Source organism: Haliotis rufescens, unplaced genomic scaffold (assembly GCF_023055435.1).
Source record: "Haliotis rufescens isolate VD_foot unplaced genomic scaffold, xgHalRufe1.0.p SCAF_2, whole genome shotgun sequence".
Taxonomy (NCBI): domain Eukaryota; kingdom Metazoa; phylum Mollusca; class Gastropoda; order Lepetellida; family Haliotidae; genus Haliotis; species Haliotis rufescens.
Window position 1 is genome coordinate 19,890,222 of NW_025963890.1, and position 16,787 is coordinate 19,907,008.

General features: G+C 38.3%; 1 protein-coding gene across 1 annotated transcript; it reads right to left on the reverse strand.

Annotated features, from left to right (window-relative positions):
- Positions 1 to 9,845: 9,845 nt before the first annotated feature.
- Positions 9,846 to 16,239, reverse strand: LOC124138857 (uncharacterized protein DDB_G0271670-like). Its single transcript, XM_046505743.2, has 8 exons — positions 16,236 to 16,239; positions 14,785 to 15,050; positions 14,446 to 14,607; positions 13,808 to 14,110; positions 13,258 to 13,539; positions 12,216 to 12,251; positions 11,436 to 11,681; positions 9,846 to 10,100 (listed from the first exon to the last, which is right to left on the reverse strand). Exons 1-8 carry the CDS (start codon positions 16,237 to 16,239, stop codon positions 9,846 to 9,848), a joined length of 1,554 nt encoding a protein of 517 aa, XP_046361699.2.
- Between the last annotated feature and the right edge of the window lie 548 nt (positions 16,240 to 16,787).

Below are 16,787 nucleotides of genomic sequence, written 5' to 3' on the forward strand. Positions count from 1 at the left end.
ACTATTTCAATCGGTACGTCACTATGCTCAAATAGCTATTGCCGTGGAACAGATACAAAACATGGCATATGATTTCCGTTTCACTATTTCAATCGGTACGTCACTATGCTCAAATAGCTATTGCCGTGGAACAGATACAAAACATGGCTGTAGATTTCCGTTTCACTTCTTTAATTTGTATGTCACCTGGTAAGCAAAAAGAAATCTGTTTAGCCTGGAAATTCATACAGGATACAATATTTGTAAAATTGTTATTGTATATGGAAACCTTTAGTAAGGAGTGCTTAACCTTTTTCCAGACGCATATAAGTATCTGCTACAAGCAACTTCGTGTGTCTTGTCGTAACGTAAACACTCACAATAACACGACTACTTCTTCTATCTCTTATCGCGTGTGTGGGAGTAAGTAGGTTATATAGCTTCATTATATATCACGTAGAATGCCAGTGTGCTGAAATGTCTGTACAACAGAAAACCACTTGCAAATAATTCAGTCGAGATGCGGTGCATGATATTTTCAGTCTATTTGTGAAATTCTCGTCTCACCGCTGAGCACCTGGGCTGAACAAGGGGTCAAGTATAACCAACAGATATTAAACCACTGTCTTTGTCTTAAAATTTATAGTGTTTTGTTAACGTTCATTGTGAACTGAAGAATGTGTATGACTGACCTGCCCTTACTCTTTATCGATTGTTAGTGGGTGAAGGATATGTTTAAATTTTAAGTAGTCACTGGTTTTGCGTGCTTTAGGCCAGTTACAATTATAATCTTGTTTCTTGTGGCTCTTTAGGGGTAAGGGGAGAGTATATTTATTTTATTTTATTTTTTTGCAGGTTACAAATTAATAAAGCATCCCAATCTCATTAAAATCAGATCTTAGTTTTCGCTACCGCTATTGTTTAGCGATAGCGAGAACTAAGATCTGATTTTAATGAGATTGTAAAGCATCCTTGAGTCTAATGTATCATGTGACTCTTTTGGCCACTTCCTCTACGGCTCCAAGTATAGGACGAGACGGTTAGGATCATTTGCGCATCCGACAACCTATAGTTGGTATGGCGCGTGCACACTCTCCGAATCTTGGTCCTGAGCGTAATTTGAGTTGAAAAATCTCTTTTTAACAGTGCTTAAAAAGTGAAAAAAATATTAGGTGTCGTCAGCACGTTTAGGTACGGGTAGGTCATAAGAAAGGTCAGTTCCAGTCATGCATGCAGTAATCTAAAAACTAACTTCAAAACTTTTGGAAAATCACATCTATGGTTCAACAAGTCCTCGAATGTCATAAGTTACATTAGATTTCATAGATTGTTATCCCATGAGTTTTCCAAATTTGGCAAAACAAGAGGAAGATCATGTTATTGTTCTATATTATCACCAAACTCAGGTGTCAGTGTCAGTGAATTCCTTTTAAAGCTGTACATACAATTATATTCTGTCGACAAAAACAATGAACTAATTCATGCTTTTGGGTCCAATAGTCTTTGTTCTAAATAGTTGATTCACGTAATGATATCAAACTCATTAAAATCAGATCTTAGTTCTCGCTACAGCTAAACAAAGCATTTGTTTAGCGATAGCGAGAACTGAGGTCTGATTTTAATGAGATTGGTAATGATATATAAATCGTACTGTACGTTTGAAAAGAAAATGACGGAGTATAAGCCCTTGGAACTTTTCCCCAATCCTATTTATAGTCAATAAATGTTTCAATATCATTCTAGATTAGATTTATATGTAATTCTCTTTCAACAAGGTAACAAAAATTATTCATTACGTTAAAAAAATTACATAAACAACATGAATGGGTCACGGAAAGCGAATGCGGATTCGGTTTGCACTATTTTGAATGTCAGCTCACCAATTCACGTTCGTCAATCTTACTTTGACGTCCTTATAAACAAGGCAAGTTTCTTTAGCGCGATTTTCACTTGCACGAGCACGCAGAGGAACTGAATATACATGCAAGCAATCCTACACCTGTTTGATATGCATGAGGATGTCTTTTCTCGTCAAAGATCCCAAACCACCTGTCTCCTACCCCACACCGCGAACGACAGTGCAGTAATAACGGGGCTTGTAACGCCCTCTTGTAGCCAGTGTAACCTTGACAGTGAATTTGAAACCATTGTTCAAGTTCTCTGTGGGGGATAACAATGACTTGCAACAAACAACTGAGACCATGTCGGAAACATAATAAATCCGGAATCTGGACAACAAAATATACATATCAACATACCCCATGGGCAGCGATAGTGGTATGTGTGGTGAGATTGTATGACGCTTAGCCGAACTTCACTGTTTTCGCAGGGGCAGAACCATTCAAAACCGAGATGTTGTCTTACATTTAACAGGGACGGTCGCGTGGTAACGGTGGTGTCAAAATTGAATGAGTTGATAAATTTTGATGTACATAGTTGTTTCTTATAAATTGGTAGTGTATAATTGTTACCTGAGATTGTCAGTGGCTGTATCCTCGAAGTAGGTTTAAGTATCAAATTATTGTCGCCCTGAGAGGGTGTCATAAGTCCCACTTTTGTAATTACCACTACCACAGTTGTAATTACTGAAGCCTTTTGGGGCCATCTTGGTTTTTTTTCTGGAAATTTCAAGATAGTAATTTGAAATTTCCAGACACATACATTGAAATTTCAAGTTAAAATCTTAAAATGTTTAACTAAGTTATTTGAAATTTCAACATAGCATCTTGAAATTTCAACAAAGCGTCTTGAAATTTAAACTTAATATAAATTTCAACTTAGCATCTTTACATTTCGACAAAGTAACTTCAAATTTCAACATAATAATCTTAACATTTCAACTTATCTTGAAATTGCAACTTAGTATGTATCTTAAAATTTCAGCTTAGCATTTGAAATTTGAACATGGTCCCTGACTCCCTGGTATGGTTGCCTAGATTTGGTTGCTGGCGATCTATAGCCGGTTTTATATTGTATTGTCTAATAATTGTTACATTTTAAGCTCTAATACTAGCTTTAAATTCAATCTGTGATAATCTAGTTATTGTACTGTCCTTCAACGACAGGCTTCATACACTCTCAATATATTCATTATCAATGTTTAAATTTATCTCGTCACAATATGAATTGAACGTTGAATTTTAACTCAAACAGGAACAGGTGTAACGCCATCACGTGCGTTGTTTGTGACTTCGCACGTGTTGTGTCATATCACGTGCAGCTAGTGCAAAACGCTTACACAAACTTTCGGATATGTGCTGTGCGGCGTGTTGTAGACTTGGGTGGATTTGTCTTTAAATGTGACGTCATCAATATTTGTGACATTATTGCCCTGAATAAACCGACCAGTCCTGTACAATTTTAGTCATATAATGCTACCTATTGCATCGTTAATAAGCACCTATTTGGCATGGCCATCTAGTACAATGAAACACAACAGCCGTGCCATTGATGAAAATCCACAACAGAAGACCTAATCTACCTCCGAGTTCTCACCGAAAGACCTGCTTTTGCTGTCTTTAAAGTGAATTCTGTGCTCACCGATACTTAGGTATTCTATCCATATTGTGGATATGTTAACATCATGTGAATTTTAAACAGTAACGGGTCGATTGAGTGGTCGGGTTGTTCAAGCGTCCGCTCGTCACGCCGAAGACTTATCCTGGTGTTTCCGGCCATGCTATTGCGCGAAAACTGCCTTGAGCAGTGTAAAACTAAATTCGATCACTCTGATGGTAACCGAAGCCCATGTTGTGGACAACCGTCGAAAACGACCCTCTCTACTTCAATGAACAATCTCAAGTGAGCAGTTATGTGGTTCCTTGTAATCCTATGACTGCACTAGCTGGAGTACTGGACAAAGATTCTTTCACGATGTTTATAGAATATGCACGTGCGAACAAAGGAATAAAACAATCATAGTGGTTAATGTAGCAAGTTTGCTGAAGCTAGGACACATAATATTGTAAACATGGATCGAACAAAAACTCTACCCAAAATTTATGTTTCACCATGATTCTATAGAAACGTCAAAAATAAGAAAATTCAGAATCTTCAAACTAGCAAAAGGCACAAGTACTCATTGTGGTAAATGTGTGTAGAAAGTTTGGTGAAGCTAGGGTGCATAGTTAAAAAGATATAGGCCGTACAAAACACCCACCCTAAAAGTTTAAGTTTCTTAATGTTTCCATGGAAACGGCAAAGATAAAAAAGTTCAGAATCTTCAAACTAGCAAAAGGCACAAGTACTCATTGTGTTTAATGTGTGTAGCAAGTTTGGTGAAGCTAGGGTGCATGGTTAAAAAGATATGGGCCGTACAAAACACCCACACTAAAAGTTTAAGTTTCTAATGTTTCCATGGAAACGGCAAAAATTAAAAAGTTCAGAATCTTCAAACTAGCAAAAGGCACAAGTACTCATGGTGGTTAATGTGTGTAGAAAGTTTGGTGAAGCTAGGGTGCATGGTTAAAAAGATATGGGCCGTACAAAACACCAATCCTAAAAGTTTAAGTTTCTAATGAGTCCATGGAAACGGCAAAACTTAAAAAGTTCAGAATCTTCAAACTAGCAAAAGGCACAAGTACTCATTGTGGTTAATGTGTGGAGAAACTTTGGTGAAGCTGGGGTGCATAGTTAAAAAGATATAGGCCGTACAAAACACCAGCCCTAAAAGTTTAAGTTTCTTAGTGTGTCCATGGAAACGGCAAAAATTAAAAAGTTCAGAATCTTCAAACTAGCAAAAGGCACAAGTACTCATTGTGGTTAATGTGTGTAGCAAGTTTGGTGAAGCTAGGGTGCATAGTTAAAAGGATATAGGCCCTACAAAACACCCACCCTAAAAGTTTAAGTTTCTAATGTTTCCATGGTAACGGCAAAATAAAAAAATTCAGAATCTTCAAACTAGCATAAGGCACAAGTACTCATTGTGGTTAATGTGTGGAGAAACTTTAGTGAAGCTAGGGTGCATGGTTAAAAAGATATGGGCCGTACAAAACACCCACCCTAAAAGTTTACGTTTCTAATGTTTCCATGGAAACGGCAAAGATAAAAAAAATTCAGAATCTTCAAACTAGCAAAAGGCACAAGTACTCATGGTGGTTAAAGGGCAAGTTCACACGGAAATGAACCTAATTTTCTTGTACTTTTTCCACAATAAAAGTGTTAACCTAGAAGTTTCATAGACAAAAATATAAAAATATCACAATTAATCAACATATGTTTTGCATTAAAACGATTTATATTTTTCACATTTACCAAGTGTTCTATTTCCATAACAAAAACACCATGGCTTATGCCCCTTGCAATATGACGTCATTGGTGCCAATTGATAAACATTATGACGTCATCATGCTTTGTTAGAGCCGCTTCACGTGGTGTAGGTACAGGTGTGTGATTCTTGCGTCTCAGATGCCAGCTAGCATAGTGTTATGCTGAGTCACCACTGCGCCGGAGTGTGTCGTAGGCCATGTTGTTTTACCGCAAACTGGTACTTGATATCTTTTGCGTTGAGAATAGACAGGGACCCAGTTGAATTGGCACCAATTACGTCATAATCTAAGGGGGATAACTCAGGCCTGTTTAGCTCGAAAAACGAAGGCCTCATAACGGCATATCATTTTCACACTATTGTGAGCTTCCTACTTTCACTGTGAAAAAAATGAGTGTATATTTTCAAACACAGATACTAACTAATTCTAAAATTGCGTTTTGTTTAGAAAAAGAAAGAAAGTAATTTTTGCGTGTACACTTCCCCTTTAATGTGTGTAGAAAGTTTGGTGAAGCTAGAGTGCATAGTTAAAAGGATATAGGCCCTACAAAACACCCACCCTAAAAGTTTAAGTTTCTAATGAGTCCATGGAAACGGCAAAAATTAAAAAGTTCAGAATCTTCAAACTAGCAAAAGGCACAAGTACTCATTGTGGTTAATGTGTGTAGCAAGTTTGGTGAAGCTGGGGTGCATAGTTAAAAAGATATAGGCCGTACAAAACACCAGCCCTAAAAGTTAAAGTTTCTTAGTGTGTCCATGGAAACGGCAAAAATTAAAAAGTTCAGAATCTTCAAACTAGCAAAAGGCACAAGTACTCATTGTGGTTAATGTGTGTAGCAAGTTTGGTGAAGCTAGGGTGCATGGTTAAAAGGATATAGGCCCTACAAAACACCCACCCTAAACGTTTAAGTTTCTAATGTTTCCATGGTAACGGCAAAAATAAAACAATTCAGAATCTTCAAACTAGCATAAGGCACAAGTACTCATTGTGGTAAATGTGTGTAGCAAGTTTGGTGAAGCTAGGGTGCATAGTTAAAAAGATATAGGCCGTACAAAACGCCCACCCTAAAAGTTAAATTTTCTAATGTTTCCATGGAAACGGCAAAAATTAAAAAAAATCAGAATCTTCAAACTAGCAAAAGGCACAAGTACTCATTGTGGTTAATGTGTGGAGAAACTTTGGTGAAGCTGGGGTGCATAGTTAAAAAGATATAGGCCGTACAAAACACAAGCCCTAAAAGTTTAAGTTTCTTAGTGTGTCCATGGAAACGGCAAAAATTAAAAAGTTCAGAATCTTCAAACTAGCAAAAGGCACAAGTACTCATTGTGGTTAATGTGTGTAGCAAGTTTGGTGAAGCTAGAGTGCATAGTTAAAAGGATATAGGCCCTACAAAACACCCACCCTAAAAGTTTAAGTTTCTAATGTTTCCATGGTAACGGCAAAAATAAAACAATTCAGAATCTTCAAACTAGCATAAGGCACAAGTACTCATTGCGGTAAATGTGTGTAGCAAGTTTGGTGAAGCTAGGGTGCATAGTTAAAAAGATATAGGCCGTACAAAACGCCCACCCTAAAAGTTAAATTTTCTAATGTTTCCATGGAAACGGCAAAAATAAAAAAAAATCAGAATCTTCAAACTAGCAAAAGGCACAAGTACTCATTGTGGTTAATGTGTGGAGAAACTTTGGTGAAGCTTGGGTGCATAGTTAAAAAGATATAGGCCGTACAAAACACCAGCCCTAAAAGTTTAAGTTTCTTAGTGTGTCCATGGAAACGGCAAAAATTAAAAAGTTCAGAATCTTCAAACTAGCAAAAGGCACAAGTACTCATTGTGGTTAATGTGTGGAGAAACTTTAGTGAAGCTAGGGTGCATGGTTAAAAAGATATGGGCCGTACAAAACACCCACCCTAAAAGTTTAAGTTTCTTAATGTTTCCATGGAAACGGCAAAGATAAAAAAAATTCAGAATCTTCAAACTAGCAAAAGGCACAAGTACTCATGGTGGTTAATGTGTGTAGAAAGTTTGGTGAAGCTAGGGTGCATGGTTAAAAAGATATGGGCCGTACAAAACACCCACACTAAAAGTTTAAGTTTCTAATGAGTCCATGGAAACGGCAAAAATTAAAAAGTTCAGAATCTTCAAACTAGCAAAAGGCACAAGTACTCATGGTGGTTAATGTGTGTAGAAAGTTTGGTGAAGCTAGGGTGCATGGTTAAAAAGATATGGGCCGTACAAAACACCAATCCTAAAAGTTTAAGTTTCTAATGAGTCCATGGAAACGGCAAAAATTAAAAAGTTCAGAATCTTCAAACTAGCAAAAGGCACAAGTACTCATGGTGGTTAATGTGTGTAGAAAGTTTGGTGAAGCTAGGGTGCATGGTTAAAAAGATATGGGCCGTACAAAACACCAATCCTTAAAGTTTAAGTTTCTAATGAGTCCATGGAAACGGCAAAAATTAAAAAGTTCAGAATCTTCAAACTAGCAAAAGGCACAAGTACTCATTGTGGTTAATGTGTGTAGCAAGTTTGGTGAAGCTGGGGTGCATAGTTAAAAAGATATGGGCCGTACAAAACACCAGCCCTAAAAGTTTAAGTTTCTTAGTGTGTCAGTGGAAACGGCAAAAATTAAAAAGTTCAGAATCTTCAAACTAGCAAAAGGCACAAGTACTCATTGTGGTTAATGTGTGTAGCAAGTTTGGTGAAGCTAGGGTGCATAGTTAAAAGGATATAGGCCCTACAAAACACCCACCCTAAAAGTTTAAGTTTCTAATGTTTCCATGGTAACGGCAAAAATAAAACAATTCAGAATCTTCAAACTAGCATAAGGCACAAGTACTCATTGTGGTAAATGTGTGTAGCAAGTTTGGTGAAGCTAGGGTGCATGGTTAAAAAGATATGGGCCGTACAAAAGCTCGGACGGAAGGACGGACGGACGAACGAACGGAACGCTATATACCCCCGATTTACTTCGTAAACGGGGGTATAATAAATGGTTTTAAATCGTGACGCCTTTCCAGTTGGTTAATCACATAAACCCCTTATGGAGCTGACAGACCAAAGATCATAATCGGGGCGAATCTGGGATTCGAACCTATGAACAGCGGCTACAGGACGCAATTCAAACCATGGAAATCCAAGAATATGCTGCTGAACCAAATGGTAACAATTGGGTAGGAACGATCCTTTACATAATGAAATTAATGGTATTGAAGTAGGACTCAAACACAGTGAATATGGTTCAATACTTATTTATTTGATAACATACTGTATAAGTAAAATATATTTATGTTTTAGTAAACATATAAATATAAAAAATAGCACCTGGGACATTAAAAATTCGGAAACAATTTATGTATAGTGTTTAACAATTGTAAATATATAAATTTATAAATACTAGTATATATCATTAATGAGATTTGAGCAAAATAGTTATTATTATGAAAGTATGATTATGACAAATGTGTAAACCGTATTTAATATAAATATTATATCTTCTCAGGATACAATAAATATCTATCACAGAACTAGCTTTTGTATGTTGTTAATTTAAAACTGGCAAACAATAAACTTAGATGTTACAGTTCCTCCTTTATCAAATCACCCTACATTTATATCTTAACAGATTAATGTTATTGTTTTATTTTTATAATTGGATTACGTTTATTTGGTTGGGATTTGGTGATAATACAAGCAGAATGTATGTTGTTTCTAATCATAATATCATTCGTTGGGAAACCCTACACACAAAATTTGTTACAGTTAGTGCTGTGATTGAAATATTAACACATTTAAGTTACAGATTATGAGCTGTGTGATTTTGATTAAGAAGTTTCTGGCTCATAAAAAAGGTAACATTTTTAAAGGATAAATTATTCCAATTCTAAGCATTTAGTTTTGGTGTGAAATTATACTTAATTTAGTTAAATCCTATTCGACTTGGACTTCTTAGGGATTACCAACTAAAATGTATGTTAGCACTGAATTGCAGATGAAGTTTACATGCATTTGATAAACACCCTGAACTTGCTCAACCCTTCTTTATGTTAAATCTAAACACCTATATCATGTTTCTTTGTTAACCTATGGATTTTTTTATTTCATAAAATTTAATGAAATAGGTCATCCTAAAACCTAGGATGCTTCAATACTTTACATACACGTGTTTGGATTTATTTGTATTACATGTTTGTAATAACATTACATCTAAAAATATAAATTATTTATTCCTCGATCCTAATAGCGAATAATGATAAATTTGGAATGAACTAAATACTTAAAAAATAAATTATATACACATATAATCGCAATATAATCTATATCTGTATAGAAATTATCTTAAATCTAGTTACTACATATCTTTTGAAAAATATATTTATTCCTATTACCTTGTCTTTGCAAAGTATTGATCAAATATGTTCCTTTTATATCTACGTTAGAACATTTTACTTTCAAGTCTATTGTTCTATTTGTTTATGTTCGAAAATGTCCAAAATAGTATTAGTATTTTACTTCTAAATCTACATTAGAACATATTATGTCTTAGTCTACTATTATATTTTCTTATGTCCGAAAATGTCCAAAATAGTTTTGTTTTTATTTTACACCCGGACTTTCTTTGCCCCGGCCAGTGCTGGTGCTGGTGCTGACTTAGACACATCAGAGGCTGCCTGGCGTCTCTTAAGTGGTCGCCGACGTTTCCTGGGTGTCTCCGTCGGAGTTTCCAGGGGAGTCTCGTCGTCGCTGTCGGCCCCGAAGACCTCCCTGACCAGCTCAGCAAAACGACGTCGCTCCGCCTTGCGGAGAGCACGCCTCCTCTTTCTCGACTCCTGCTCCGAGTCTTCGTCGAAACATGCCTGGGAATAAACGTATAGAGTTTGGTTTGACGCCTCTTTGGGTAAGTAATTCATTTATATCACATCAGCTTGATGTGATGAAGAAAGCCCCATATTCATCTAAACAAAGACGTATATAGATGCTTATGTACGTCTTGATCTTTATAAGGCATGCTGTTACAATAGCGAATGTTTTGTTGGGTTTACCAATAGAAACGCATTTCTCTTACATAGCCTGATATTTTGTTCCTGATCCTGTCATATTAAACAATATACAGGGTGACTGCCCTTGTCAAGAATCGAGTTAGTGAGTGAGTCGTGATTTTGATGCCACTATAATCAGTATATTCAGTTAAATCAAGGCATGGCAGCTCAATGCGGCAGGCAAACCCGAAGTGATACGTGTCGTAGAAACACGTACTTGCATATAACCTATGCGTTTGAGGAAAGCTTCACATTAGTTGTGAAGATACGTGGCATTATTACAATAACCAATGACCTCTCGGAATACTGTATCTACTGAGAAGACTAAGACTTCATTCAGTTTAAACAAATACTGAACGAAGAAGGGTATACCCAACACTACCCTAGCTATATAATGGCTGCTAAATAATGGAGTTTGGACCAGACAAATCAATGATTGATAGTGAGACTAAAGTCCGATGCTGTTGGGGTATACTGATATGCGAGCAACCAAGCCTTACCACCCGATCCATTTAGTTGCCTCTGACAAGCATGTCACTTCGGACATATTGTAACCGGGTGGAAAAGATGTGATATTGCCAAAATGCAGTCAAAATACTTTTGAACCAATGCATTACCCGCACGCTAATTATTTTACTGTATTTATTAAAGGACACTTATTATAATGTCAGGGCCTAGATTGATATGGGCACCAGGACGTGAACCAAGTACACCTATTGACAGCCGTTCATCAATGAAAGTATTCGGACAAACTTACTAAAAAACTACTTTTATAAAATGTACTACTATATACCGTCATGTAGATGGTGACTATTCAGAGCACTAAAGACTGATTAATGGTTTAAGCAACATCCCAGCTATATCAGGATAGCATGTTAAACTGAGCCAGGGTTACCAGCGGTTGATAGCGTAAGGTATCGGTCTTCAATGTAACAGCCCGATCCTCATTAATCGGCTCTTACAACTAACATGGGTTACAGGGGCCCTAAACAGCGTGCCAGTAAAGATCGTTGACTATGATATATGATAGTTACAAATATGCCTATCGCAATTCTATGTCAAAATCATATGTAGCGAAATAGAAATATATTCTGACAACAGCTCTTAAATTCTACACGATGGGGCAATGTCGATATGAATTAAGTTTCCTACCTTCCTCTTGGTCGCCATCTTGGGGGGCTCGGTCATATTGAGCTTGCCGAAGCACCTGATGAGGCGACGGGGAGCGCAGGCACGTGGACGTGGTGGGCCAATGCTTAGGCGGCTGAATGGTTCGACGAGGTCATCAACCTTTCTCCTCTTGGTGCTCTTGCCCTTGCCCTTGCCAGTGTAGGGTACGGGGGCAGGGGGCGGTGGAAGCAAGGCCTCGTCGTCTGAATCGCTGCTGGAGTCATCACTCTGGAACAAAGATGGCAGACAATGAAACTGAGGAGTGAGCCCGAGGTGGTGTACGTGATAGACGTCTTCTAATTTGGTAAAGCCCAGGGGTATGATGCTGACAAACCTATAACCACAAAAGGGTCTGGGCGAATCTGATATTCGAAACTACGATCATAGGTTTCTGATACGCTTACGTGATCAACTCTGCGAAACACCCATGTTACTGAGGAACTGAGTTGGGGTTTTTCATGTATACTGGCGAATATGACCTATGGATAATTTATTTTGAGGTTTCACTACCTCTCTATTTAAATTCTAAGTTTTATCGTCGGATGTTACTACAAAACTTTGGGGGGGTCGGGTAGCCCAGTGGTTAAAGCGTTCTCTCGTCACGCCGAAGACCCGGTTCGATTCCCGACATGGGTACAATGTGTGAAGCCCATTTCTGGTGTCCCCCGCCGTGATATTGCTGGAAATTGCTAAAAGCGGCGATAAACCACACTCACTCACTCATTACTACAAAATTTCACTTTCAAATGGTATGATATTTACCTCATCCTCGTTGTACCAAACCCTGAGCCCTCGAGCCTGCAACATAATAATCAAGGAATATCAATTATGTTACTCACAGAAGACATGCCCGGATACAGTCAAATTTTACCTTTTACCCCAAATACAACAACTACATGAGAGAGAGAAGACAGTACGACACCCAACACAATCATATAACAAAACACCAAACATGACAGATAAAAGCTGGCTTTGTGTCTGGATGTTTTCCCCGAGTTTAGGAACACTGTGACCTCTTGTGCTTCTTCAGCAAAAGCTACCCAGAGAAACAGTTTCACAACCAGATTCCGTTATCACGATTGTGATGAAACTAATGATACACTTCAGCAACGTCAAAATTCACAATTTTGATATGCTCTTCAACAAAATAATTTTAGTATTCATTTACTGAAAATTATTTAGTTGACGATATCAAATCGATTCTTGCAAATACCAAAGCATTTAAAAGAATGATATAGTTTCTTGTAAATGTCCACTGATAAATCTGTGTAAATTCACAGTTAAAATATTTTGCGCTTAACTGTGGGCATGCGTTTTCGGAGTCATGCGGCTTTTGGCCTAGCCAATATTAACTTATTTGTGTAGTAAAACACTCATAATACTACTGTGTTGACGTGTGACTTAACAGATTTCACATAAATCATCAACGTTCGTCATCAATAAGCCAATATCATTTCAAAGTTATCCTGCCAAGAATTCTGGGAATTTTGTCAGGGATAAATGTTTTCTTCCGTCAATGCTTCTATTCTCTATGAAAGTAGGAACCGCACAATTCTGTGTTTTCACAACATATTTGCAGCAAATCCCACGTGTCCAGATTGGCAGTAAATTATTTTTCACTTTAAGACTACTTGTTTACAGTATTTTCAGTCGGTCCCTGAGACCCTTTTATACTCATTTCAGGGTCCAGAAAACAGTCCAAGACCAACAAGTAATCATTTTACCTACTTTATATTTAATATCTTGTCTGAGATATAAAAATAACAAAGACATGATAAATGCTGTGTCTTCAAGAACAACCTACCTGAGGACCGTATCTGGTGATCGTAAGTCTCTTCTCAAGGTCAGGGTCAAAGGTGACAGCCGAGGAGGTGCCGGGAGTTTGTTCCAGGCAGGAAGATGACGATCCATGAGCAGCTGAGCCGTATCCTGAACTGGAGGATGATCCTGAGCTGCAACTTGAGCTGGCAGCTGATCCAGAGCTTGATCCAGAGCTTGATCCAGAGCTTGATCCAGAGCTTGATCCATATGCAGAGGTGGTGGGGGATCCAGAGGAGCATGGAGATGTCTCAGCACTTGGTCCAGACTGAAACATACAATAAGTGGCCACAGTGAGCATTGTCAGGTTGTGTGGAGGACAATGAAAATGGGGTTACAATAATGTGATACATGTTACACAGGTTAACATTTACAGATTTAAAAAAAAATGTATTTCACAACCAGGAATTTCAGGTGCCTTTTTAAAAAACATTTTGGGCTTGTTTATTTTGCACCTTAGAATGTGCCCCATCTTGGCCAACTTTTCTGAATTTTGTGGTCCAAGACGACAAAGCTGATGGTCCAAGCTAACTAACCTTGTGGTCCAAGATACAGGAATGATCCACTTCTGGAGTGGGTTGGTCCGAGACATCGTCTTCCTCACTGCTGGAATCCTCGTCCTCAGAGGAGCTGCTGGATGAGCTAGAGGAGCTGTTTGATGAGCTGTCAGAGCCGCTGTCGGATGAGCTGTCGGAACCGTTACATTTGGCACATGAGCTGCTGGTGCACGTGCTGCTTGAAGATGATGAGGCATCATCCCAGTCTGAGTCTGAGCTGGAGTCTGAGCTGCTCTCCGAGTCTGATGACGGCAGAGCCACAGTAGCAGGGTTCACTTCAGTCTGTAACGAGATGCAAGAGGAATGTTTCCTGAGGTTCATATGATATATGCAATACACAAATACATACTATTTATACTGCATTTCATTATTTTCAAAATATGAATAACAGATCGTCAGGTTAATATGAAAGGGTGTTTTCTGGATATAATGGGTTTACATGTAGGATGTGTAATTGCAATTATAATTGGATTAATTTTGGACTCTTTAAAACAACTTTTTAAAGAACCTTTACGTCTGAGGACCTGACATCTTAGTTTAAGTTTTCATATAAATCCCTTCGACCCCGATAAATGGACATCAAAGGTGTTTTCAAAAGTGTCAGCATGTAACTTTACCTTGTTCTGAGAATCAGTTGAAGCTTCCTCAGTCTGACGTGAAGGGGAGACAACCTGCTCTGAGCTGAATCCATCAATCGCTCTAGGGGAGACAACCTCTTCTTCCTCGTCTGATGACGGCAGAGGAGCAGCCGCAACCTGCTTCATGGAGACGGAGAAAACCTGCAGAGAGAAAAAAAGGCAATGGTTAACAGGTCCGTACTGTTCTAGCCAGATATGTGTAAATGCAACAAATGACAAATATATATATATATAAATGCATTCCAAGTTTCTCTTTTAACCACCCTGTAAACAATCCAAGTTGAACTTACATTATTTTATATTCGGCTTATTCAGTACCTGAACGTGTTCAGGCTTAGGCATTTCTCCGAACTCGGACAGCAGGGGCGCTCGATCACTCATGGGGCGTCGAAACAGACGAGGGTCCCGGGGGGACACACGGTCACTGAGGGCGCACAGCTTGTGTCGGTAGATTGAGACATGGCGTGGTTTGCTTGGGTAGACGCCAAGCTGGAAGCTCAGATCCACAGGCAGTGACTTGTCCGGGAGGCTGAAGGAGACTCCGTCGGCGAGGACCGGGGGTCCAACACCAGGAGAGGTCCATCCTGAAAGCAGAGAGACAGGAACTGGTGAACGAAATTGATATGTGTTGAGTGAGTTGGGTGTAACTCGTCATCAAATGGGGATGTGACGATACAATTCGAACCCTCGAATAACGGATTTTGACACGCAAGCACACAAAGTTGCGTAATCGTAGATCACCGGTTTGCTTATATGCTTGACCGCCTGAATGTTAAAATAATGGGAACTAGTGTGTTACAGTCAGAATTATTACATATGTTCGTCGCTTAACACCGCAAGCCAATCTCATTAAAATCAGACCTCAGTTCTCGCTACCGCTTTGTTTAGCGGTAGCGAGGACTAAGATCTGATTTTAATGAAATTACACCGCAAGCCAGCTTATGGGGGCGGCCTATAAATAATCGAATCTGCACCAGCCAAACAGTGACTGATATTATGAGCAACGACCTACACCGTCGGGGTACAAAGACTCTTTAGAATTTCCCCTATGGGAAACCATTGTATATTGAAAATGCTTTTCCGCACCCAAAATCGACTAAAATAGGATACAACTTTTGGTTGGTCCTACCGATTTCGGCTTCAAAAATACCAGTAAACTCTGAACGTAAGGAAGAACGGTACGTAGTAAGTGACTATGCTTTTACGCCAATTGTAGCATTATTTGAACCACATAAAAGTTTCAAATTGTGCCCATATCGGGAATCAAACCTATTCCATCGGCCTGTCAGCGGACGCTTTAACCACGAGGCCATATTTCAATGAAACATAAAGGTTATTGTATGGAAGGGTATGTAGCAAATGAATGGTGGTATATTGTGGGTTCTTTTAGGACATAGCAGTCATTAGACATGTAGCTTTAACACAGAAGCCTGTAATAATCGTGCCTGTTACTGACAAGTCAATAATTGATAAATGCCATACATTGTAATATATCAATAATTATTTAAACAGTTAGTAGTTACTTTGTATTATTTTTGTTGTTTTATTTTCTTATTTTTTTCTGACTTATCGCTATGTAAAATATTTAATAATTGAAATTTTTTTAAGTTAACCTTACTGCCAGATTTTGATTTTGTTTCTAGACTGTGGCATATCTAATTTTGGTTGGAGGTGTGAAATACTTTATTCAACCACAATCTCCCATGGCGTATATTAAAACACAACTCTATATGCCTTTCACATCAATTATGAAATTTGGTGGATTTCACCCATTTTAGAGAAGATTTGATGATAAATGTTTTCCCTGATCTAATTCAGCACAATCATTTCACAATAGCCATAATGATATCAGGTCATTTATCTTACCAACAGCGACATTTATTCTGTTTATCTGACCTTTCCTGGTACAGTGTCCCTAAAATATGCCAACACAACTGAGCCTATTTTCGGGCTATATTCATGATTAAAATGATTCCGAGGCCTCATTTGTTGAAAACAACACCAGGGGAGTTGTCAGTACTACACATTTGCACTAGCCCCAGTCAGCTCATGTAATGTTAACCCAATTAAAAGGTGTCCTAAGGGCTACTATAATTTCATCTGTTGTATATGGGGTGTTGTAATTGTCCTTCTGTTATCACTAATGGGGCCAATAACTGTTCAAGGTTAGGTTGCATCTCTGGGCTGTGACACCCTGTTTACAACATGTGATACTCGGCAAGGGGGTGTATGAGTCGTACCTACAACTTGCAAGCTAAAACCAAGAACGTTACATGCATTGCCAGCACATAATTTCTTTATTTCTTTGAGCACAACATTCA